At 37.4% G+C, this 22,909-nt stretch overlaps 7 protein-coding genes across 8 annotated transcripts; 4 read left to right on the forward strand and 3 right to left on the reverse strand.

Moving 5' to 3' along the window:
- The first annotated feature begins 1,419 nt into the window (after positions 1-1,419).
- On the forward strand, positions 1,420-5,836 carry LOC114524795 (protein CMSS1-like). 2 transcript variants are annotated; one of them, XM_028545977.1, is made up of 10 exons: positions 1,420-1,536; positions 1,863-1,937; positions 2,092-2,283; positions 2,390-2,461; positions 2,645-2,750; positions 2,840-2,900; positions 3,079-3,166; positions 3,734-3,822; positions 4,008-4,049; positions 5,751-5,836. In XM_028545977.1, the coding sequence occupies exons 1-10, from the start codon at positions 1,449-1,451 to the stop codon at positions 5,751-5,753; spliced, it is 816 nt and encodes a 271-aa protein (XP_028401778.1). In that variant the 5' UTR covers positions 1,420-1,448; the 3' UTR covers positions 5,754-5,836. The 2 variants fall into 2 exon arrangements, with proteins under 2 accessions (XP_028401778.1, XP_028401777.1); XM_028545976.1 differs by lacking the exon at positions 5,751-5,836 and having other exon boundaries at positions 4,008-5,721.
- On the forward strand, positions 5,761-6,814 carry LOC114524796 (juvenile hormone acid O-methyltransferase-like). Its single transcript, XM_028545978.1, has one exon. The coding sequence runs from the start codon at positions 5,855-5,857 to the stop codon at positions 6,617-6,619; it is 765 nt and encodes a 254-aa protein (XP_028401779.1). The 5' UTR covers positions 5,761-5,854; the 3' UTR covers positions 6,620-6,814.
- A 602-nt stretch (positions 6,815-7,416) lies between these two features.
- On the reverse strand, positions 7,417-7,929 carry LOC114524968 (tRNA-splicing endonuclease subunit Sen15-like). The gene has a single exon (XM_028546226.1). It carries the CDS (start codon positions 7,927-7,929, stop codon positions 7,417-7,419), a length of 513 nt encoding a protein of 170 aa, XP_028402027.1.
- Positions 7,930-7,964: 35 nt separating this feature from the next.
- On the forward strand, positions 7,965-12,672 carry LOC114524800 (zinc finger HIT domain-containing protein 1-like). Its single transcript, XM_028545983.1, has 7 exons — positions 7,965-8,263; positions 8,599-8,763; positions 8,934-8,980; positions 9,081-9,119; positions 9,238-9,329; positions 9,764-9,844; positions 12,246-12,672. Exons 1-7 carry the CDS (start codon positions 8,245-8,247, stop codon positions 12,265-12,267), a joined length of 465 nt encoding a protein of 154 aa, XP_028401784.1. The 5' UTR covers positions 7,965-8,244; the 3' UTR covers positions 12,268-12,672.
- Positions 12,673-12,675: 3 nt separating this feature from the next.
- On the reverse strand, positions 12,676-13,571 carry LOC114524797 (putative lipoyltransferase 2, mitochondrial). The gene is made up of 2 exons (XM_028545980.1): positions 13,116-13,571; positions 12,676-12,952 (listed from the first exon to the last, which is right to left on the reverse strand). The coding sequence occupies exons 1-2, from the start codon at positions 13,567-13,569 to the stop codon at positions 12,693-12,695; spliced, it is 714 nt and encodes a 237-aa protein (XP_028401781.1). The 5' UTR covers positions 13,570-13,571; the 3' UTR covers positions 12,676-12,692.
- Positions 13,572-13,658: 87 nt separating this feature from the next.
- LOC114524798 (pseudouridine-5'-phosphatase-like) lies at positions 13,659-15,764 on the forward strand. Its single transcript, XM_028545981.1, has 3 exons — positions 13,659-13,729; positions 14,361-14,579; positions 14,974-15,764. Exons 1-3 carry the CDS (start codon positions 13,660-13,662, stop codon positions 15,384-15,386), a joined length of 702 nt encoding a protein of 233 aa, XP_028401782.1. The 5' UTR covers position 13,659; the 3' UTR covers positions 15,387-15,764.
- A 476-nt stretch (positions 15,765-16,240) lies between these two features.
- On the reverse strand, positions 16,241-20,904 carry LOC114524799 (neurogenic differentiation factor 2-like). The gene is made up of 2 exons (XM_028545982.1): positions 20,732-20,904; positions 16,241-17,595 (listed from the first exon to the last, which is right to left on the reverse strand). The coding sequence occupies exons 1-2, from the start codon at positions 20,819-20,821 to the stop codon at positions 17,104-17,106; spliced, it is 582 nt and encodes a 193-aa protein (XP_028401783.1). The 5' UTR covers positions 20,822-20,904; the 3' UTR covers positions 16,241-17,103.
- Between the last annotated feature and the right edge of the window lie 2,005 nt (positions 20,905-22,909).

Below are 22,909 nucleotides of genomic sequence, written 5' to 3' on the forward strand. Positions count from 1 at the left end.
GCCTCAAAATTATATGCAGTTCTTGTCTGTTCTGTTTTGTTTTTATGCTTGATTCAGATGAAATTGATCCTTTCGTGACCGTGAATTTTCATTAATATCACATTAATAACTTTCATTCCTTCAGTACGTAAAATCTTGTTTTTCCAGAAAAAGATCAAGCAATTACATGTTCCATTTATTGACGCTATTGTTGCAGCCCACATTCCCGCTATATCGGCACCATCAAGGGTTGTATCCTTCCCATCGATCTTAAACCTGAACCCAATGAAAACAATTGTTGGAATGAAAAATATTACAAAACAAGCGACTGCTAGCAAACAAGATGATACATTTTTCAAGGAAATGATTCTCCTCTTATCCGCTGCATCTACGTTGTTTCCACGTCGGGCACGCCTATCCCTCACAACTGCGTACATTTTGCAGTTGATAAACAACATTGGAATAGCGAAAATGCCAAGAAAAACTAGATGAACAATGTGGATTGAGATTATCTGGAGTAGGAACATCAGATGTAAAACGAAATGGAAAGTAACAAGTGTTAAAAGAAGAATTAAAAGTCTTCCCTTCGTTACCGATTTTCGATGCCGGGTGGGATAAGATATCGACAAATATCGATCTAGATTCATCACCAAAAGAGCAAGCAAAGCAGAAGCGAAGAAAGGCGGTGATAGCGCGTCAGCTACACGAGTCCAGTTAGCATCCGGTATTCCAGTCAACCATGCTATCGCAAAGTACGCCATAAACAGGTGGTTGAGTACGACGGAAGGTAAATCGAAACAGGACAAAACCATGATCATAAAATAGCACAATTTTTTTCGTAGCTGTGTCGATCTCCAGAAGCTGAGTATTACCAAGGAGTTTAAAAATGTTCCTGAGAAAAAGAAAAATGTATTCACCACAAACAGGAGATAGAGACTGATAGAATAGCTGAACTCCATCTTCTATGAGCAAGTTTAATTAAAACCACTGAGGAGACAGCCGATAATATTGACTAAAGTAATTAGTAGCAACGCCTTTTCTTAAAATATCGTAAGTGTAGGGGGAGGGGCATAAAAAATATAGGAAAAGCCTAAAAATGTTGGAGTTGTATGGGCGTAGCCAGCATCGATTAGGGGGAGGGGATTGGCTTATATTAATAAATTCGTGTTCTGTCTGATCAATTTTTCTCATGTTACAAAATATTATCGGCAACATTCTGCGTTGGGTGTAAGATTAGCATCTCAAAGTTCTGACTCTTCGGTATACAGGCTCTGTAGTTTCTGTCACATAAACAGACTGCAGTAACAAGTTCAGAGCAGATACTTGCAAGTTGGGCCAGAAACTCTACAATTGGATATTTTGTGCAATGGCATCACTTCACTTGCGTAATTAACTTCTTGCCTCTTGCCACCAGCGACATCGAGGCAGCCCCAGTGGGCAGCCCATTGATTCCATTAAATGAGGTCAAGATGGCGGACGATTTGGGGGATGAGTGGTGGTTAAACGATGAAGAAAACGATGAAAGTTTTACCCCGAATGGAAAGAAAACGTTTCAAAGTAAGCGTATTTTTATTTTTTGTGTGAAAAAGCTAAAATTCTAAGGTGGTAAGAACATTGGCACTATTTATATCCTTTTATGTGGTTGCACTATATAAATTTGTATTTCTAAAATAAAAATGGTATATAGGTAGGTTAGATTGCCACCCATCCTGACGTCTTTGGAAACCTATTGATGCAACATGTGCAGTGCAAATAGTCAGTGGTAGACTGGGCCTTTAAAGTACTGTTAGTGTTTGCCAGGTTAACTTTGCCAAGTGAAAACATGCTTAAGTTAACCTGGATTAGTTTGAGAGTTGTACATAGGTATATTTTATAATAAATAGAGAAAACTGTGGATAAGTTGAAGAAGAAGAAAAGACATTACTCAGATGAAACCAATGCTGAAAAAGACCCAGTAGGTATAATTCTACAAAATCCCTGATGAAGATTCTTGATTCACTATGTATTCAGTTTTTAACATTGTTGCATTGTTTGTTGGGCTGCCTATGATCGCATGCAACCTATTGCCATGCTTTATTATATATAAACTGAAAACTTTGCCCCATGGGACAGCATATGAAAATGAAGAAAACAAACAAGAAACCAGAGCAAAAGTTAGAAAAAGAAGAAGACGAGGAAACAAAGTAGAAACAGTTGAAAAGACAATTGATGGTTTAAAAGCCCCAGAGATATTTTGGTCATTGTTTTGTAATTTAACAGTTAGCAAGCTTACAGCTCTTGAACTGGAAGATCTTACTGTGGAAGGTAAGAGGCATTTAAATTGCCAATCTGCATATATGTGGGGGGAGGGGACAGATTTGAACAAAATTAAACAAAAAAAATTTAATATTCTCATATTGATATTTGTTAGATAAAATGTTCTTCACAGACCCATCTGTTCATACTGGTGAACTACATGAATTGTCGCCATATTTAAATCAAAGTGAGTATTTTTGAAATACCAGATACATTATAAACTTATAAGTTAGAGATGGGAGAACCCAGTTTGTTTTGCCCTTATGCCTATAAAAAATGGTCTAGAAAAAACAGTTTAGAAGAAATGCAACAAATGTGGGTAATGAAGCAATAATGATTTACAACAGAGTCAATCTTCTTACGTGTGTAGTTCTTCCAAGCTGGTCAACACTAACATCAAAAATAGACAAAAAAAGTGGTGCTCCTGGCCTGTTGATAATAACTTCAGCGGCAACGCGCGCAACAGATGTAGTAAGGTAAGTTAAAGGATGATCGAATATCTAGTTTCCCTTAAAAATATGACATACCAGCATACTCATATTTAATAACATGTTTTGTTTTTCAGGGCTATGGCTGATTTTAGAGGCACTTGCAAAGTTGTTAAATTGTTTTCAAAACACATTAAGGTTAGTAATATTTTTATAACATAAACTATTTTTATAACATAAACACTATATTTGATACAATAATAATTTTTCACACTAGATGCCAACCATAGTGTCATCCTATGAGCATACCTGCCTATTTGCTACCACACCCTATATTTGGCTTGATTATATTAGTTTTTATTCCATTCCCATATAGCTTGAAGAGCAAGAAGAATATCTGGAAAAGCATGTTGTGCATCTTGGGGTTGGAACACCGAATCGAATTTGTAAATTAATGAAATCAGGTTAGAAAATGGACCACTTGCACAATAGGCCAACTTTCAATTCAGGTGACAAAAAGGAAATTTTCAAACATACTACACTTAGTAAAATTGCCCAGGTTTCCCTGCGAAGGTTTCCCTGCGAAATATTGTAAAGTAGCTACCGAAGATGTAGCCAAGCAAAGTTAGTAAATTTGTATACTTTGTATTACGGCTGGAAGAGTGTAATTAAATTAATTACACACTTCCGCCGTTAAGGTTGTTTAACAACCTATATCACGAGTTGGTCTATTATGCCAGTGTCGTTATATAACAAGGCTTGCTGGAGGTAAATAATCATTTTCTTCAAATTTATTTTACGCATGTCATAATCTTTTAAACTCGCAAACAATCCTAGGATTCACTATCATCTTTTTTGGAAAAAATCTGACCTCGAATACTTTTGTGTACGTTGCCCTTAATGTATCTTGTACCTGATATATATATATATGATTTCTACTTAACGGCGAAAAATATTAAACAGCTAATTGTTATTATCTGTTTATATATGTTTGCTGTCATTAAAAAGTTTTATACCTAATACATTAATAGGTGCCCTAAGGCTATCAAATCTTAAGTCTGTTATATTAGACTGGACTTGGCGGGATGCGAAACAACGCAGACTCATGGACATTCCGGAGGTGTGTTTATAAATGGGTTAAAATTATTGCGGATGTGCCCTATAAATGTCTGCAAATTGAAAAAGCAAACAAAAATTGTAGACAGGGAAACCCGGTTGCATTAAAAGTTTCTTTAGGCTTCTCTTTAGTGAAGCACAAATATAAACATCTGTTTACTTTGTTTTCATATATGTTTATTTTTATAGATTCAACAAGATTTGGTCACGCTACTGAAAGATATTATTTTGGTACGAGCGCACAGAGGAAAAATAAAAATCGGCTTATTTTAAGCCAAAACGCCGGTTAAAGGCTGCTTAGCCTACTATATACAAAATGGCGCCTTGGTTTGCTAGAATTTCTGCTAAACTGTGCCGCGCAAATTATACATAAGCGCCCTGTCTGAAACCCAGCATTTTACCACAATCATTATGCACTTTCCTCTAAGTATACAGTATATTTAATTTTTTACTTTCCGGCGAATTTCACTTGTATTAGTCTATTATGTTATTAACTAGAAATGTCAGTATTTTACTAATATAAAAGGAATAAGACTGGAAGTGAATAGGTGGAAGGAATAAGACTGAAGTCTTAAGGGACAAGTTGAAATGTGTGTGGGAAATTATGGAATTTTGGTAACATGCAGTAATATATACACAGCTGAGCTAGTGTACCCTCTTTCTTAGTGCACATGCTCGGCACGGCCCAATTATTTCTCACAACGGTTCATTCGCAAAAACACCATCAGAGAAAGCCGAATTATTTAATCGATTTTTTGCATCCGTTTTCCAAATATCTCAACCACGTGACGGAGAAGTTTTGATATTGTCGAGAACTGAAGCAGAACTGTCAGAAATGATGAAACCGTTCTCAACTATCTGTCACATCGAGCGGTCCCGATGGTATTACAGCGCTCCTCTTAAAAGAATGCCGAGAACAAATTGCATCAAGTCTCTGCGCACTCTTCAACCTCTCGTTAAGTACCGGGTGTGTTCCAATAGAGTGGAAGTCGGCGCACATTACTCCCATTCAAAAAAAATAATCCAAAGAACCAGCCAGTGACTATAGACCAATCTCGCTGCTTCCTATCGTCAGTAAAGTCCTAGAACGTTGCGTTTTCTCAAAATTCTATGACCACGTAGCTCACCTAAGCAACCCAGCACAACATGGCTTTCTTCGCAATCGTTCTTATGTTTCTCAGCTCCTCTCCGTTCTCCACTTATTTGAACTTCTCTAAAGCCTTCGACTCGGTAGCTGTCGGTGTGGTTTCCAGCGAACAACATCACGCTGTCGAGACGCCTGGAGAGAGTGCAGAGACGGGCGACGAAGTAGTATCTGCTCTGCTGACACTATCCTACGACTGTGAGATAAGGACCTGGTTCACCTGTATAAGTCGTCCTTTGGCTTTCTAAATGTAGACACTCAAAACTACATTACGTTCGTCAGCCATGATCGCACCCGGCTAAGCTGTAAATCCCCATAAGTGCTTTAAACTCAATCGTGCAAAACCAGTACTTTTCAATCATCCTTCTATAACCGTATCATTTGTAAACTCTATTTGTAAAGACATTAACTTTGATCTCATCACCAATCCTAACTGTTTTAAAACTCTTCTGAAAAGAAAGTACTCTTGTCGATTGTCCCTGCTCGTGATTGTTCGCGTCAATATCATAGATCCTAATTAGTGACAGACTGTATCATTTCTATTATGTTTGTGATATTTTTTAATGTATTTTGCATGGTTCTTGCACTAGTTCCGTTTATACCTTGCCATTTAAGATCATTATTTGTTAATTTTGTTTCGTATTAATTTTGTTAGCTACCGTATGTATAATGTGTTCGCACTGACTGTCCTAACTGCCAAGTTGTCGGAAAATTTTTTAAAACAACTGTGAACAAATTTGTTACCAGTTTTAATACCGATTAATAATTACCTATATAATTACATATAGTGACCTATCATGTGAAATACACAGCGTCCGTCACAGCTTGTTAAATCTGTGGTGCAAAGTACAAATGACACCAGTCACGAAAGTTCACCTGTGTCCAAACTAAGATGGCGTGTGCCAAGAATTCGCAAACTAATGCCGCTTTATACAGCACGTTTTCTTCAATTCAATATAAAGCAGGTTGTAGTTTTCTTGAAACCTTAAACCTGAAGCTTGGTGATAAAGTATTGGATATGGGATGTGGGACAGGAGAATTGACAAAATATATCGCGGAACGAGTAGGCCATGACGGTGAGGTGGTCGGTGTTGATCCCGACCATACAAGGATTAAAGTTGCTCATGAAAACATGACGGTCCCAAACGCGAGTTTTCACACCGGAAGAAGCGAGTCTGGATTTCCAAACGATAACCAAGCTTACTACGACCTTCATTTCAGTAATCACGTTTTCCATTGGTTGAACGACGAAGATAAGGCGGCCTATGTCAAAGTTGCTTTTAATTGCCTCAAGTCGGGAGGTGTGATAGCTGTTCAATGTCTGGCAAAGCCTGACGACGACATTAATAATCGCTTCATTGAATCTGCACTCAGTACGTCTTTATCGCCCAAATGCCATTTTGCTGAAGAAGGCTCTGCGAGAGAGTTGCTGCATGACGTTGGTTTCACTCATGTTGATGTAAAGATCATTCCTTCGGTCTGCTACTATAGTTCGTTTGAAGTGTATTCGAAGGGCTTTCTTGCAGCGGCTTGTACAGATATCAGTGAGCTGGCGGATAAAGCGTTGTTAGAGGAGTTCAAAATGAAATCCATTGAGAAAGATGGTAGAGTGAAATCAAAATACAATCTGTTTCAAATAAAGGGACGAAAATCGTAAACAAATTTAGTATCGTTGTCCCGCTCCTGCATGCATGAAAAAGGAATAGTAAAAAGTATTTCAAATTGTTATGTTATTTTATTAAGCCGAGGACGCTTTAAACTGATTACCTTTGTATGTGTGAAACCATTAAAAGTAGACAATGTTTAAAAATTTAAATAAAATACAAGAGAAACATACTATACTGCATCTTTTGAATACAAGATTTCAGCCTTATAGACAAGATAAGTTTGAATAAATCTGTCAGCCTAGCATTAAACATGCAAACGTATAGGATTTATAGCTATTCAGTCTCAAATCGAGGTATAAGATAAGATATTCAGGAGTTTACCACGTTGTTATGACGAACGACGTAGTTAAACCAGGGGAGATTAGTGGCCGTAGGGGGGAAATCAGTGCAGTTATAGTTTCATATTTGCTGTTCATACATGTGAAATTAATAAATATAATAGCGCGTACAATCCTGCACGCAGAGATGCACTGCTCTGGGCCTGCATGAATATATAGTTGTTTGCCTTTTATAGTTGTTTTCTTGGCGACCCTGTTGAAGATTTGGCCAAATCTTTTTAGGAAATCTTGTGAAGTTAGAACGCAACTGAGTTTGATCATAGACAATCCTGTCTTCTGGATTGTCTATGGTTTGATCGTGTTATGATATTCGTAATAATTGCGGAGGGGCGTGACAGGTTTTGCAAGAATGGATCTATTCTGTTCTAATGGTGCAATATCATAAGATTTGACGCCAGTGGGAAGATATTTTGACAAGAAAATTTCATTACACAAAACTTCAATCTTTATTAAGATTTATTTTGTCTTTTTTTGTTGTTCTTTTTCCACCTAATCAGTGAATCAGCTTCGGCATCATCATCACCAACTTCATCTGGAGATACAAGTCCAGCAGTCATTTTATAATAAACAACTGTAGAACTGCTGTCTATGATTGCAAAGTACACACTTTTAATTTCAGTTTCACCAACACTATTGCCTAGCTCAGAGCTTCTAAAAGCCCGGCACACTTCTGTTATTGTAGTATGAATGTCTGCGTGAGTGAACGCATTCGACGCCTTAGTTGGTACCACCAGTTCAATTTGGCATTTCTTTAGAGGCCTGCCAACAATATAAACGTTTTTAATCGCATCACAACGACACAGCTCTACATCAAACCAATGTTTCACTTCTATAAGGTCCAAATAGACAAGCATAGCCTGTCTTAGAGACACGTTGTAACCATAGCCCATCATCTCCAAGTATTTCGGATGCCCTTCAAACCAGTTTTCTCGGCTCGTCTCCACAATAGGACATTCCGCCATCACATCACATAATATATGTAATTCTTTACGTTTCACACAGACATCGATGATCGATTCAATATACAAAACTACGAAGAGGATAAGAAATTTTACTGAGAAGTGGGAACTTTTTAAATCCGCTAAACAGTTGTGAACGAACAGGAACTTCCGCTGAGTACAGATATCGCTTACGCATATGCATTCAGGGGGGAGGAAAGGTCAATTTTTTGGAGTTCACCAGTTCAGTGAGTTCACACTGTCTCTGATTCCAGAAAGAAAGATACAGAAATACTATAAAAGAACAACTATTGTCTGTTTGCTCTCAAGTTGTGCATAATGCCCGAGAAATCTTCTGGTAAATTGTTTTGTCATTTTATTGTTCTTCTGTAGTGTTGGTGTGTTTTGAATTGTGATTCCAATAATCTTGTATCAGTCATCATTGAGTGTATTTCTGTGAATCCTTGACTCTCTTGGACACAATTTTATTCACTAGAAGAGCTGATGCACAGAAAATGAAATGTCCCCTAGACACTGCCGTAATATAAAAGACTAAGCAGTGTACATGCATGATGCATGATTAGCACACTCAGGAGCAGGCAGGGAGTTAGAAGAGGAGGTGACCAGCAATAGTATTATTAGTATATGTGTATGGTAGTGTTGATAACCAATTTAAAACTTGTACTTATCTAGCTCGACAAAAAGCCCAGGCTGGGAAACGAGTATTAGATGAATATGCAAGGAAAAGACGTCAGAGACGGCAACTGGATGCCTTGGAGATGGATAACTTTGGTGATGATCCCCATGCCAACCTTGCAAAAGCCAAGAAATTGCCATCATTTATAGATTCTCCAGAGGGTGAGATAGATATGTTTTGAAAGAACCTCTATATTACTGTTCTATATAATCATCTTCTCTGTACAGTATGTATGCAGTTAAATTCATGATCAATTAGAGAGATCAGTTAGCTTGCTCCTAACTCCTTATGTATATACAAATTTCTTAAAATTCTGTTTTTCATTCTGAAGAAAAGAAGAGAAAGAAGAAAAAAGGTACAGGAGAACATTTTAAACAGGTATGAATTATACAGTACCTATACTAAATTTATTTGTGTTGCCACACTGGCAAATTCATTAATAATGGAGCATTAATAATCTTTCACTCTTTATTTGCAGAGGTTTAAGAAAACATTTGTTCTATTACTTGAGGAAGAGGTGAGCTGAGTAGTAATGTAGAGACTCTAACAAACTAATACAATTTCAATGAAATATTATTGCCTGGATGCTTGCTAATCCTAATTTTTTTCATAACAACTTGAACTTGTTCTTGTAGAAACAAGAATTTGAAGAGGGTGAACCAAACTATGTGACAGCTTGTGTTCCACCTTCAAGGTTTCCTGAACGTCGTTTCTGTTCAGTTTGTGGATATCCTTTTTGTAACAGATGAAATGTTCTTTGGTGCAGGTTGTGAAAATCTCTTAACTAGATTTCACACTGTTAGATTGTAGTTACCCCAAAATATGTAGTTTCCTTTCTGGCCAATTCTTTTACTATAACTAGTATATAGTTAGAAGATAATTCTGTTTTATATATGTACAATCGGTGCCACATGTACATGTATACAACCCATTGAAATTACCATTCAGCTTGGACTGTGGGAGACATGTGCAAAAGTAATTCCCTATAAAATATTTAGTGGAAATAAACCTGTAGGCAGAACTCACCCAAATTTATCATCTGTGAGCAGACAAAGTTGTACAACATGGTGTTACAGGATTATTTCATTCAAACTACCACTTTTCAGTTGCATGCGAAAATAATTATGGCAGCATCCTAATAATTTCCTTAACATTGCCCACATTTCCCTCGAATTACACATGCGTTCAATGCGGAAGCCGTTATTGCTGTGTCAAGTGTTTAGGAACTCACCAAGATACTAGGTACAGTGCAAATATGTAATAATATTCAGTTCTATAATTCATATATACTTGAATTAAAAGTTAAATTAGAGATTAGAGTTATATACAGAATTATACAACTTCTTATTTTACATTTTTTACCTCAGTCAAATTTTAGCAGGTGCGCGGTAATTTGCAATGCCTAAATACTTTGCATGATACTCTGCATGAATAAATACATATAGCGTCTCCCTTCATGCTTCGTCACATATATTTTTCAAAATCTTGAATTATACTTTAATCGTTTCATCTCAAATGAACGCAAAAATGTATCTTTGTCTTTGAGTCGATTTTCGAAATGTTTTCACCCATCTTGGCGTGTGTTTTTGATTTCTCCCAGTTGACATTCCCGATTGGCGATAAGTTGTTCAATAGGCCTTGCTGGCCTCGCAGTTCATCATCTCATGTTCATGGCTATCTGTGAACTTGCTATAATGCTTGCTTAATTTTCTCGCGGATGCTAATTTAATTCTTCGCTTTCGCACACAGAATTTTTTGGCTACCTAACGTAAAACTTATCTTTTATCTTACAAACGTAAATAGAACTAATAAATAATCTCGAACAGTTCATAATGATCACCGCCAGTCTTTGCCTTGTTTGACCATTTTAAAAAGCTGTAACATCATTACTCTAAGTTGCAACTTGGAGTAACAGCAGGGTTAATATTCACTCTGCGAGAAGCACAGCGAAACAGAGCTTTAAAACCCGTACAAAATTCTGAAGACATGAAGTTCAATAAAATTGGATTGACAACTGTGCTCAGTAACACACCCAACATGGAAAAGTTCATGGCTGTGATGAACCTATCTAGCTTCCTAAAGTCTAAATTTGACTTTACACCCATTACTGTTAATGAATCAAAAACAATCCAAGGCGTCCAACAGATTATAAACATGACAACTACCATCACGACTAGTAGTGACATTTTCCTCTTCTTTTTTAACTGTCTTCGCTGAGTTTCATTCATATTTCCAGTTGGAGGCTTACGAAGTGAAAGGAACATGCTTCCATTCAGCACCGCCATTATGAAAAATGGTGCAATATACAAAAACATGTAAATACAGATGTGATATACGTGTTTGGTTTCATCGTCTGGCCAATATGTAAGACAAAGCTCAATTTCTTCGTCACCACTCATGATGACAGTCATAAATTGACCTACAAAGATGGTAGGCAAAGTCATTAGAATACCAAGGATCCAGCGCATTATGATAAGCGTGCTTGCTCTTCTCGATTTGACACGAAACGCAATCGGATACCGGGTCGCACGAAAACGCTGCACAGTGATCACTGTCAAATTCAAGATTGAAACAGCGTACAATAAGCGAAGGAGGAAATAGTATACCGTGCAAAAGGTGTGTCCGTACTGCCAGTGGTAGTTTTCGATTAACGTGTTGAAGTGAAACGGTGCTAGGATCGCAAAGAGAAGATCTGTTCCAGCAAGATTACAAAGCAACAAGAAAACACCAGAGCGCATGTTTTTGTTTAGAAGAATGGAAAGAATCACTGCGAGATTACCGCCGATGCCGACGCCATCAAAGGCTATATAGAGAATTTTGAATAACCCTTTGAGTCCGGAAAAGTGGTCGACGGTAGCCGCTGCTGCTGGCGAGGAACTGATATTATCCATTCTTATGATATGTTTGAAAAATGGAAAGTAGTTTGCTACCAAACGGCTGCTATTCACCTAATATTGCTGTTGCCTGAACTAATGTGAAAACTAATCCAGCTGCTCGAATGATTGCATCATTAGCATGCCTTTTAATTACTTAGCTAATTCCTCATCCAAGGCATAATTTTGATATTTTTTTGAAAGAAAACTTTGGTAACAGTCATTCAGTCAAAAACTGTATATGCATATCATGTCTGTAACACAAAAATGCTAGTACTAGTAGTTCTGGAGGCCTTTTACAAGGAGAAAAAGAATATTTAAAAGTGTTTATAAAATTGATTGTCAGTTTTAATATAATCTGTTTAGAGTACGTTTGCAGATCATTTAAAAGTATCGCGCGACTATCGAAGTTATAAGAATCGTTGAAGGGCCTACTCAAAACTGCAAGTCAAGTCAGCAATTCTGCAACTTGTTGTACGAATGCTCGGATTTTTTTGACGTCAGGAAAGAATTAATCCTCCGAAGCTATATTGGCGGAATATGAACTAGGAATTAAAAATTTAATTAAAAAACTTTGTTAGTTTATATTCATACTCTATTAAAAAACACTCTCGCAATCTTTAAGAGCTACAGGTGTTTCTACTAGATGCTGGTTGGATGTGATAACCATATTTATTTCAGTGTTCAGTCTTTATTCTGTTTTTCAAATGATGGATTAGAAGGCAGTTGTTTTGCAATCAACTCGCTTATAATATCCTTTTTTCTTTTAGATGTTTGAAATGGACTGCTTAGGCAGATGGTCATGTGGTTTGAAGTCAAAGATAACCTACCAACAAGACTATATACCTGCAGTGCTTACAGTGCAATACAGTACAGTACACTTGTGATGCTGCAGTAAAATTCAAATTCACACATTCATCTTGTTAACAGGCAGAGAAAAAATCCTCTACCTAGGCAAAATTTTGATGCATAAGAACCCATGTTGTTTTCTTGAGAACTATTATGACTCAAATGTGTATCATATTGTAAATTGTTACCATGGGTGGTACAAATACTAGCATCTGAGACAAACATCTAACTTGCAATGCCATGATGAATCAATGTTTTCAACCTTTATTTCGCATCTAGCAGAAGATCCAAAACTGTGCACATTTCAACTACTTAACAACAAATAAATGTAAACCACTTCAGAATAACCATAAGTTTAATTCAATAATTTAAAATTTTTCACAATTTTTCATTTCTGTTTCATGATGTGAGTCAACTTGTGTTATCTCACAATTAAACACTTCCTGAAATGATTCTATGAAAGGAGTAGTAGCTTGTTCAACACTGATATTTTTCCAAGTCTCCACAGAGAGTGAGGTAACACCTTTTCCAACTAAACCACATGGGACAATATGGTCAAACCAACTAAGATCAACATTACAGTTCAAAGCTAAACCATGAGAGGTTACCCATCGACTGACATGGAACCCTAAAAGGTCAGAAAGTATCAGTTTGAAATAGTATTCATGAGGTTAATACCTTAAAGCAAAATTTTTGGATTGGTTAAGAAAGGCAGGAATCCTAAGTATTTTTGATTTTTTGTCACTTGAAAATTGTCTAGCTTTACACTTACAGAAGAGGATTACACTTACCAATTGCAGCAATTTTACTATCATCAACCCAAACACCGGGATCAGCAGTTCTTTTTGCAACGACGCCAAATTTCTTGCATGTTCTAATACCAACTTCCTCCAACTGCTTATTATAACACTGTACATTTTTGGTGAAATGTTCCAAGTTTAAGATGGGGTAACACATCAATTGTCCTGGGCCGTGAAATGTTATTAGTCCACCGCGGTCTGTATACTGGAATTCCGCACCAAGTCTCTCTAGATAGTCTATATCTTTGACACTTTTGTCTCGAATTCCAGTGGTATATACTGGGAAATGTTCGCAAATTAATAACGTGTTGGGTGCTTGTAATTTACTCTCCGTTGACTTCATATGCAGTTTAGTGAGGTTTTTCATAGTTGCTAAACCCTCTTTGTAATTTATCCGTCCAAGATTTTTGTACAAAATGACAGACCTTCGCACTTTGTCCGCCATATTATATCATATTTTCTATTGCTCGATTGGCTCGATGCTCATTTTCTATCCCCCCCCTGAAAATGGGTTATTTTAAACCTGTGTGCAAATATGGCGGACGCAAAGCAGCGAAGAGCAAATATTACCCACATTATTTTTGATATGGATGGCTTATTGCTAGGTAAGGTGAAACCAGGCCAATAGAAGTTTTTACGTTGCTCTCTCCTTCAAATGTCTGCATGATTATTAGCAAGTCATTATATCGTCTGACCATTTCTCAATAACCCCGCATATTTAGTGATTTACTGATTTATAGTATCCCAGCGATGCAGCTTTGTCTACGTGGCAATGAAACTAAAACTCTTGCTAACACTCTATTGCTGCTTGCTTTACACAAAAAACCCACCAAGGTGTGTTCTGCCTGGAATAAATAGAAGTATAGAACAACTGAACAAGATTATACAACTTTTAATTTCACGTAGGTCATTCTTTTGAGGTGATGAGGTCTCCATGTAGTGATGTAGACCTCCTGAGGTCTCAGGCATTGCAAATTGCAGCTGGCCATTTTGTGTTAGCAGAAGAGAAGTTAGTAATAGAGAGATTAGACATGAATTATATGCATATAAATATGCTTTGTTATCTGCAATTGTCGTTGCAATTTTAAAATGGTCAATACATGGCATATGGTGGTTCAGGTTAAATTTCAGTTTTAAACAACATGAAAATTTATTGCAAGATTAAAGTTAGTTATAAAGCTGTAGTTTTTGGAAAATTTTATTTGCAATTTCTCTGCAAGTTTGATCAAATTTTAGATACTGAAAGCATATACACCGAAATTACACAAAGAATTGCAGATGAGTATGGTAAAGTTTATGATTGGGAAATGAAATCTAAGATAATGGGAAGAAGTGCAAAGGATGCTGCAATTATGACAGTGAAACTATTAGATTTACCAATGACATTTGAGGAATATTTAGAGAAAGCTACCAAATTAGAGCGGGAGTGTTTTCCTCACTGCAAGCCAATGCCAGGTCTGTATGATTAGATGCAAGCTACTGGTTACATGGATCCACTTCCTGCAGATATTGTAGATCATCCTCTGAGCAGTGTATTGTTGGTAGGGCTATCATTGTGTTGATTGTAGATTGTTCATTAGGGTGATGTCCATAAGTCCCATCATTTTGTTTGTTGGTATTTTGATCATACCATTGGTCCGTAGGTTGATCATTTTGTTGATCTGTAGATAAATCATTAATTATGTTGGTCTGTAGGTTGATCATTGTCTTAGTCCATAGATTGTTCAATTTGTTGGTCCGTAGTTTGATCATTGTGTTGATCTGACAAGTCCCTCTATTAAGGACGGTAAAGCTTTTATGCATTTCTCCTCAATACTGATCTGCTTAACAATTCCCATTCTTCTCTAAGGTGCCGTAAAGTTGATAAAACACCTTCATTTCCATAATGTCCCAATCTGCGTGGCGACCGGCTCAAAAACGTGGCTTTACAATGTGAAAACTACAAATAAAGAGCATATATTTGATATGTTTTCCCATTATGTATGTTCTGATGACCCCGAGTTGAAACATGGGAAACCAGCTCCAGATATCTTTCAACTTGCCTCATCGCGATTTTCTGTCAATCCTTCGTCACCTAGCAACGTGCTAGTTCTTGAAGATGCCCCTAATGGTGTACAGGCCGCTCGTGCGGCCAATATGAATGTTGTGATGGTACCAGACTCTAGAATAGACCCTTCGTTGTGTACTGATGCTAGTCTATGTCTGAATTCCTTGAATGAATTTGATCCAGAACTTTGGGGATTGCCTCCATTCAGCGACTAAAGAAGTCTTCGATGATAGTCTTCGAACGTAACAGCCTAATCCTTGAAGACGGCTCTCTGATCGAACAAATTTTCGCGAGAATTTTTGTTCGAATGAAAAACCGGCCCGTGGAAAATCTTATCGTATTAAAACCCTCCATCCTCTACCTAAATTTTATCCTTACTTGACCAACGACTAGGGTTGATTGTAATCTTTTAAGTTATCGAGTTTTATAATAAAATAAGAGAAGCAAAAAAATTTAACCAATGTAAATTACAAAATAAACTGGAATAACAAATTGCTAGTTGACATACTAGGAATAAACCGATTCGCTTTTGCCCACGTGATAAATATGGCGCCATTTTTGGGTGGTTTTTTATGCATGTGATGTGAGCGTAAGATCAAGATCGTATAGATCTTCTGTAAATGGTTGTTAAATCTGCAGAATTTGTAATTTGTTTAAACCCGTTCAGGAAAATTGAAAGCATCCCAGCATATCGAAGATAATCCCCTTGTACCCAGGCTGTTTCTGGTAGCGCCACCCTGGCTACGAGGTTGCGAATTAGGTCGTTGTAGTGTTATATTTAGTCTGAAATATTTACTTAAGATTCGTCTTTATTAGGCCCGTTTTAAACTTTCAATAAGCTACAGTCTTTCATTAAGTTAATTTCCATTCGATTCGACTGCTGGATGTACAACCTTCATCTGCATATGTTATGCTAAAATATGTCAACGCGGAATCAAGAGCATTCGGAGAAACGAAATAATCGGCAAGTTCAATGCTGAAGGATGCTGGGCGTGTTTGTGCCCTCCATAGTTGGATAGTTTTCTGGATTTTTGGATAGCAATTGAATTAACAGGCGCGTAGCCAGAGGAAATGGGAGTCTGCTCATTATATTACCTCTACCCGGTTATATAAAGAAATTAATAATCACTTTTTCTATATATTCTTGGATTAATTTGCGGGATTAACTCGCTTTCTACACCTCTGCCTATAAAGAAGATAAGCTGAAGCTAACCAACGCAGAAGCATATTATATCAATGTACTTGCGTTTTCTAACGAGACGGTGGAACGAAGTGAAGTTAAGGTAATGAATGGATCAATTTTAAAGCAGTTAATTGATCAATACAATTAGCAAGATGATGCACTGATATGATCCTGGTATAATGAATGGCCTCTCCCGTGACATCGCGCAATATGTGCATTTGAGTGGGGTATTATGTGGTGGACTTGTGGAGAAAGATTTTAGTGTAGAGAGATTCTGTGTGAATCTTTGAAATGAGAGATTCAATTGACAATTGTTATTAGTGTCTACAACTAAACACCTTTTATGCAAAACAAAAAACAATTGTGACGATTTTTGTTATATATTTCAATCAAGTGCTCCGTTCGGAGAACGTTCCGCCAGACAACAACATTATTCCTTTTCTAGCCTAGTGATCTTTTAACTGGATTTCAGTTCATGATTCATTTTATGACTTCATCCGTACATGAATATCCGCTATATATCTCCACTTTAAACACGTTAAAATCCCTGGCCTGTGCCGTCAAGTGTTAAACCACGAGACATTGTCACATGCGTTGTCCTCCTACACCTATATATTGGGAAACATGGCTTCATCATTTTAGCTATATATGCACAACAGCTTTTTTAGCTCAGGTACAACTGTCTTAACTGCCTTCCGGACAGGATTTCTTCCACATACAGGAAAGACAACATTTCATGATGGCACCCTTTATATATTCGACATCCCACGGCCATAGCACTGATGAGTACACGATGAATCACGTCTAGAGTCTTGCAAGAGTTCCGTTAAGGCCATGATGTAATGTTGTGCCAGACGAAGTGTCTCGATTTGTGTCAGTTTCCTTTCTGGTCCTTTGCCTGTCAAATAATCAGGAATAACCCCTCGAAGTACATCAAAGGCGTTATTAAGACGCGATTGTCTCTCTCGTTCCCTGGCGTTACGTCGTAGCTGACGGTTTCTCTTGACGGTGGCCGGAATCACTCTTCTTTCTCGTTTGCGTTCCTTGGGCACGTTTTTGTTGCCATTTGTCTTTCGCACAAAACACTGACTCTCGGAAAGTTCTTGTATAGGAAGGTTTGTTGAGATGTATGGTATGTTATCGAAATCTATTCTGCTTGGGAAGCTCGCGTAAAAGGGAATCTGAAATCCGTCGTGGGTTTGAGCGCATGTTGAGGGAATGCTGGTGAAATGCGATGACATCTGAAAATGAGAAAACTGTTCAGTTTAAGATTGCTGAATTCATAAAAATGTGAATTCCATAACAATAGAGTAATGAAACTTCCCTCACAGATTAGGTCATGTATATAGTAGATACAGTCTGTTGCGCGGGGGTGAAAACGTTATATATAGAGTTAAAAAACACATAAACAACGCCGATTTCAGGAAAAGATGTAATCGGCTTAATCGCATCGCCGATCGGTCTGCAGTTTAACAACAATATGTCCACGTATCAGACAACTCGAGCACATTATCAGTAACGCTTTTAAAATTAAACATGTGGGTATTTGAATGCCTGACTATTCTGTTAAACCCATGGTTCGGTAAACTTGAATCTGAAAAACAGGACCTTAACTGGACCTGACCTTGATTTCAAAGAGAGTATCTTTTGGGACACCCTGTACGTAAATATTATACAGATAGGGCGTTATGTGGCATGTGGTGACAGCACCTCCCTCCTATCCCCACAAAATATTTGAGTAATACTATGCGTCTGGACGGATTCTTTGTAGGATCCAGGATTTCGCTTACTGGCAGTTGAACGACCGTCTAGACTCTAGTGTTACACTGTTACTGCAAGGTTTGGGAGCATTGGACCACCCTACCTACTCAGATTAAAAAAATGAAGAAGGGCTGCGGGCTGTAACCGTTGGTCAGCAGGCCTTATTATTTATGACTATATACTAATAGACGTTGCTTTCGAAAGTAATGGAGTAAAAACTAAAAAGTCACCCCTCGAATGCACCTGCAACCTTGTCGTAACTGCTTTCAAAGGCAGCGCACATTAAACCACAAACATGAAAAATAAGCTATAAATGTTCTTTATTTTCGACAATCTTTTTTGACCTCACTAGGGGACTATTGTGATTGGTCTCCTGTCAGCGATTGTAATTTTAATCAATCTCTGCGGGCGCGAAAATCTATACAAAGTATCATGTAAATGTACAAGTTTTATTAACATACAAATACACAAACATGCCATACGTTTATACCACCTGAAATAACGTGGAAGAAAGGTGTACGTATACTTTCATGCAAACTTGCCGTGTACAATTAGCTGGGGCCGTTGTATCAAGCCCGTTTAACTTAAATGGTGGGTATATAACTAAGTCAAAATTAAATAACACTCTTAAGGTCTGTTCACACGATCCAATTTTGTTTGATCCTATTCACTTCTGACGTATGGAATGAAGTCGGTTATTCAAAAAGCAGTACTGCGTTGGTTTAAGTTGATTTGCTGTCCACATACATAGCAAATCAACACACTATGAAACATCATTAGAAGTGAATTGGATCCGACTAAGTTGGATCGTGTGAACGGGCCTTGACAACTCTCTTGAATGAGTCAACTTGAATATTATGCACTGAATATGTAGTTGTAGAAAGTGTCGTTGTAGGGTTAAGAACATTTAGTTTGCTAGTTGAATAAAACGGCAGACTTGCACTTGCTTTCTACTTTGAACTTATCCACCGTTTAAGCTAAACGGGCTTGATACAACCAGCCCCTGCATGTAGTCTATATTTATGATCATGATCAGCATTGGCGATTGGTATAGATATAAATTTAGATGTAAATCGCCCCTATGTGACTATGTCAACGGTAGGAACAGCTTATAGTTGCCGAATTATCTAGCAAACATTTTAGAGTATGTAGTAAAAGGAACGAGACCAAGCGAAGTAACGCAAGGTTAAAATGATGGATAATCCTATTTTAAGACAATATAAGACAAAAAACGGTCGGTAATATAGCTGCGTGTATACATGCAGTATATTTAAATGTGAAAGCTTGCAACATATAACATAAATAACATACTATTATATCTCATACTATATCACTTTTTTATGTGCAACAGCCAAACCAGTGTAAAATGGTATTCAGGAAGTAATTTATATAAATATAATCAATGTAAATATATGTTTCTTCGAATACGTGAGCAAGTTTCTCGATTAACAGTTTTAACGTATTTTTTAAAATTTTGATGACATGACTCTCAAAAACAATAATGCCGCGGTATACAACCGTTATATTAATGCGTGTACACGCATGTGAGTCGGCGTGCGTGCTTGCATGCATGTTAATCTTTTTACTGACGTAGTAGACAACACGTTACTGAATGTAAGGGATATACGTGTGGCTGATGTATTACCGTTGCTATTGGTCCTAAAAAACTAGTACTAAAAACTAGTACTTAGTTTGGTGTTGGCCTATACATAGTTATTAAAAACACTCGCTATAATCTTTCGCGATGAATTTATACTTGTACATTCAAAGGATGATCAACCTTCTGTGGTCTCAGTTTGAGTTTCGTTTAGGGTGGATTCTAGCTTAAAATTCCGGTGTTGAACACAATTTTAGTGCCAATTTTAGTACCTCTGAAAAATTCCTATACTGTATGCATGTGATCACAGACACAGAAACTTTGATAATAGCATGATAGTACTGAGGTCACACATTTAGTGCGTAGTTTCTGTTTAAAATTGGCACATACATGCAGCGAGACCAAACAACGACCTATCCAGTGCTGTACGGAACTGAGATTTCTTTGTTCTATGTTTCCTTTATTTTTCTCCTGTATATACAGTATAACGTGGTGTCCTTATACCATTTCGTATGATGTTTTAATGTGTACTCTATAATATATAAATACCATTTTGCACGCTGCGGAATGCGTAAGCATGTTACAATTCTTTGCACTGAAACAGTGAAAATAAAAATCACTTCAGGATTTTCCACATTAGGTAAAATTTGTGAATTATATGATCTGGCTTTTAGACCCTGTTATCTATCTATCTGACCAACAAAACATGTCGTCAACCTCAAAAGTGATCATAAAACGAACTTCGCGGTAACACGCAAACGAGCATGCACGTTTATGAATCAATTTTCACTTTTTTTTCGTTCATAAACGGGATATTTCTATAGTGAGTAGTGACTATAGACTTTCGACCCAATATACTAGATAATTACTGTGAAAAGGTGATGTATTTCATTAAAGCTACCGTAAAGGATAGATCATTTATCACAAATTGATCTTTGCGCAAAATAAATATTTTGATCATTGACTGTATATAATATGTAATATAATATAATATTATAATATGTATATGTTTAGCATACCGTTTTGTCCATGGGCTGTGATCTCTGATGTTCCTTTTGCAATATGTCAGCTCCTAAGATTGAGCACTTGACTTGAGCTGGTGGTTGCATGAATACGCCGAATGTGGATAATGTGGCTTTTATAGGTTGGCATTTCCCTAAATGGCTAGCAACCGACCTGGGCGTCCACGATATTTGTATTCTAACATAGAGCTTTAAACAACCAATCCCTGTGGAACAATGCAACTCGAGTGATCGGAGTCGAGTGACAGGCACAACAAACAATTGTTTTGGAAGAAAAGACTCCCGCATACAAACGTTATTGTCCTTTTTGTCAAACCACAACATTTAATAAATATTGAATATATGCCTTTTCAAGCCTGGCTCTAAATTAGTGTCGTTAATAAGACATAATTAGCACACAGGCCAAAACAACTACGGGATGTACTTTCACACTCTTTAATAAACCTTTAATGAGACAACGTGAATAATGTAGGCGTATACATCACAATTGTGCCTATGCACTGCATGTGTGATTATATTACACAGCTTGCATGACCGTTTGTTTGCATTCGGCTTCTATTTTTCTGATAATCAAATAAGCAACAAGTCTTGTCTCGAGTACTTTTTAAGTGGTACGCGCAATTAAATCCTCGAACTATTCTTCACTTTTGCACAGATACTCTCAGCTGCTTGTTGCAATTTATTATCTCAAAACGAGAAGTAACGCACGTTTGCGCATGCGTTATGGAAGCGATCGATTTTGCGATTATTTTTTTTTCGGAAGCGAACGTTAGCGAATTCCTTTTTTGTGGTTTAGGGCAGTCACACAAGTCACTTCAATCATGATTCTGACTTCATGTCTGAAATATGTTTGCGTGGAGGCATACACAATAGAGCAAACAAACAAGATAGGTAACATGTTGTCTACAGCAGGCTTTCTTAGCAATTAATGAGTGATTTCAAAGTCCTTAGTCTTCGAGGAGCTTCATACGTAAACACTGCAGATTTCGAAGCAGCATCCATTCTTTTAGGTACTTTTGCAATTTTTAGGTGAAATGAATATACAAAATCTTCGAGTCGCACTTTCGAACACCGGAAGGTCGCCTTTGTGTTACATCAAGCAAGGGTCCCGGTGTTTTTACGAGAGAAGAAAATTTAGCAAGCACTCACTGAAGTAATCATAAATCTCAGCAAACGTATCAGTAAAGTTTGTTACACCTTGAAACGCGTGGTTTCCGTTGGGCGGCAAAGGGAACAATTCGATCTAGCGTGTCCTATAACGGGCCTCATTTGTAAAGCAACGTTGGCACCACGTTGGGGGTGGGCTCGTATTTGGCGACTTTGAAGCTTTGAAGGCCATCTGCATGCTTATCTTTTGCATTGTTAACAATACTTATCAATCCAGACATTGTGTAGAATGTCTTGATAGGAAAATCAAGAGTTCTCTCTAAGTTTTTCAGCTTTTCCCCTTTCTAGGGTGGTACCAAGCCCATTCTTGGAGTCCTGTGTAGCCCAGACGAGATTGGGAGACTTACTTTGGACCCCAACTGAAGTTTACTGGCATGGCTCATGCTGTTCTTATATGAAAGAACACGTTTTCTTCCAACTAGTTTGCATAATTCGTATTCAATATTTCAAAAATTCAAGCATGCTGTATTGTTACTAGAATCGTTCAAAAGGCTTGGCGATGCTTAACAGCCAAGTGCACGGTTTTCAATTGACGCCATCATTTGCGGCCAAAAAGGCGCGGCTAATTAAACCATTATCAAGATCTTTGCACACGTGTGAACTGTCGAGACCTCTGACTTTTGAAGCCATCAAAGTAAGCAGTCAAGCTAGCAAGTCATGAAAAGAAAAAAAGGTTTTCGAAAAGACACCTTTGAGATTTGAAACATCGTCCATTCCATCACGTCATTATCCTCTACTTTATTGCGAGGAAACCGATCGTCTCAAACGTTCTGAACAATCAGAACGCTACAATTGTAATTGAAAAATCGTCTTGTCAAGCGAGAGAGAGTGAGTGGCTGTGCACGATAAAACATCGTACTGGAAATTGAAATTTATATTGCATGTTTTGTTTGGATAAAAAAGCAAAGGAGAGTTCTCGCGCGCTTTGCCTGGACAAAACTTAGTTTCGGCTCCACCGTAAGTAAGAAAATTAATATTGTTTAAGAAAGCAATCGTTGATTATTTCTT

The sequence above is a fragment of the Dendronephthya gigantea genome, unplaced genomic scaffold (genome assembly GCF_004324835.1).
Source record: "Dendronephthya gigantea isolate DGI-Jeju-01 unplaced genomic scaffold, DenGig_1.0 000032F, whole genome shotgun sequence".
NCBI lineage: Eukaryota > Metazoa > Cnidaria > Anthozoa > Malacalcyonacea > Nephtheidae > Dendronephthya > Dendronephthya gigantea.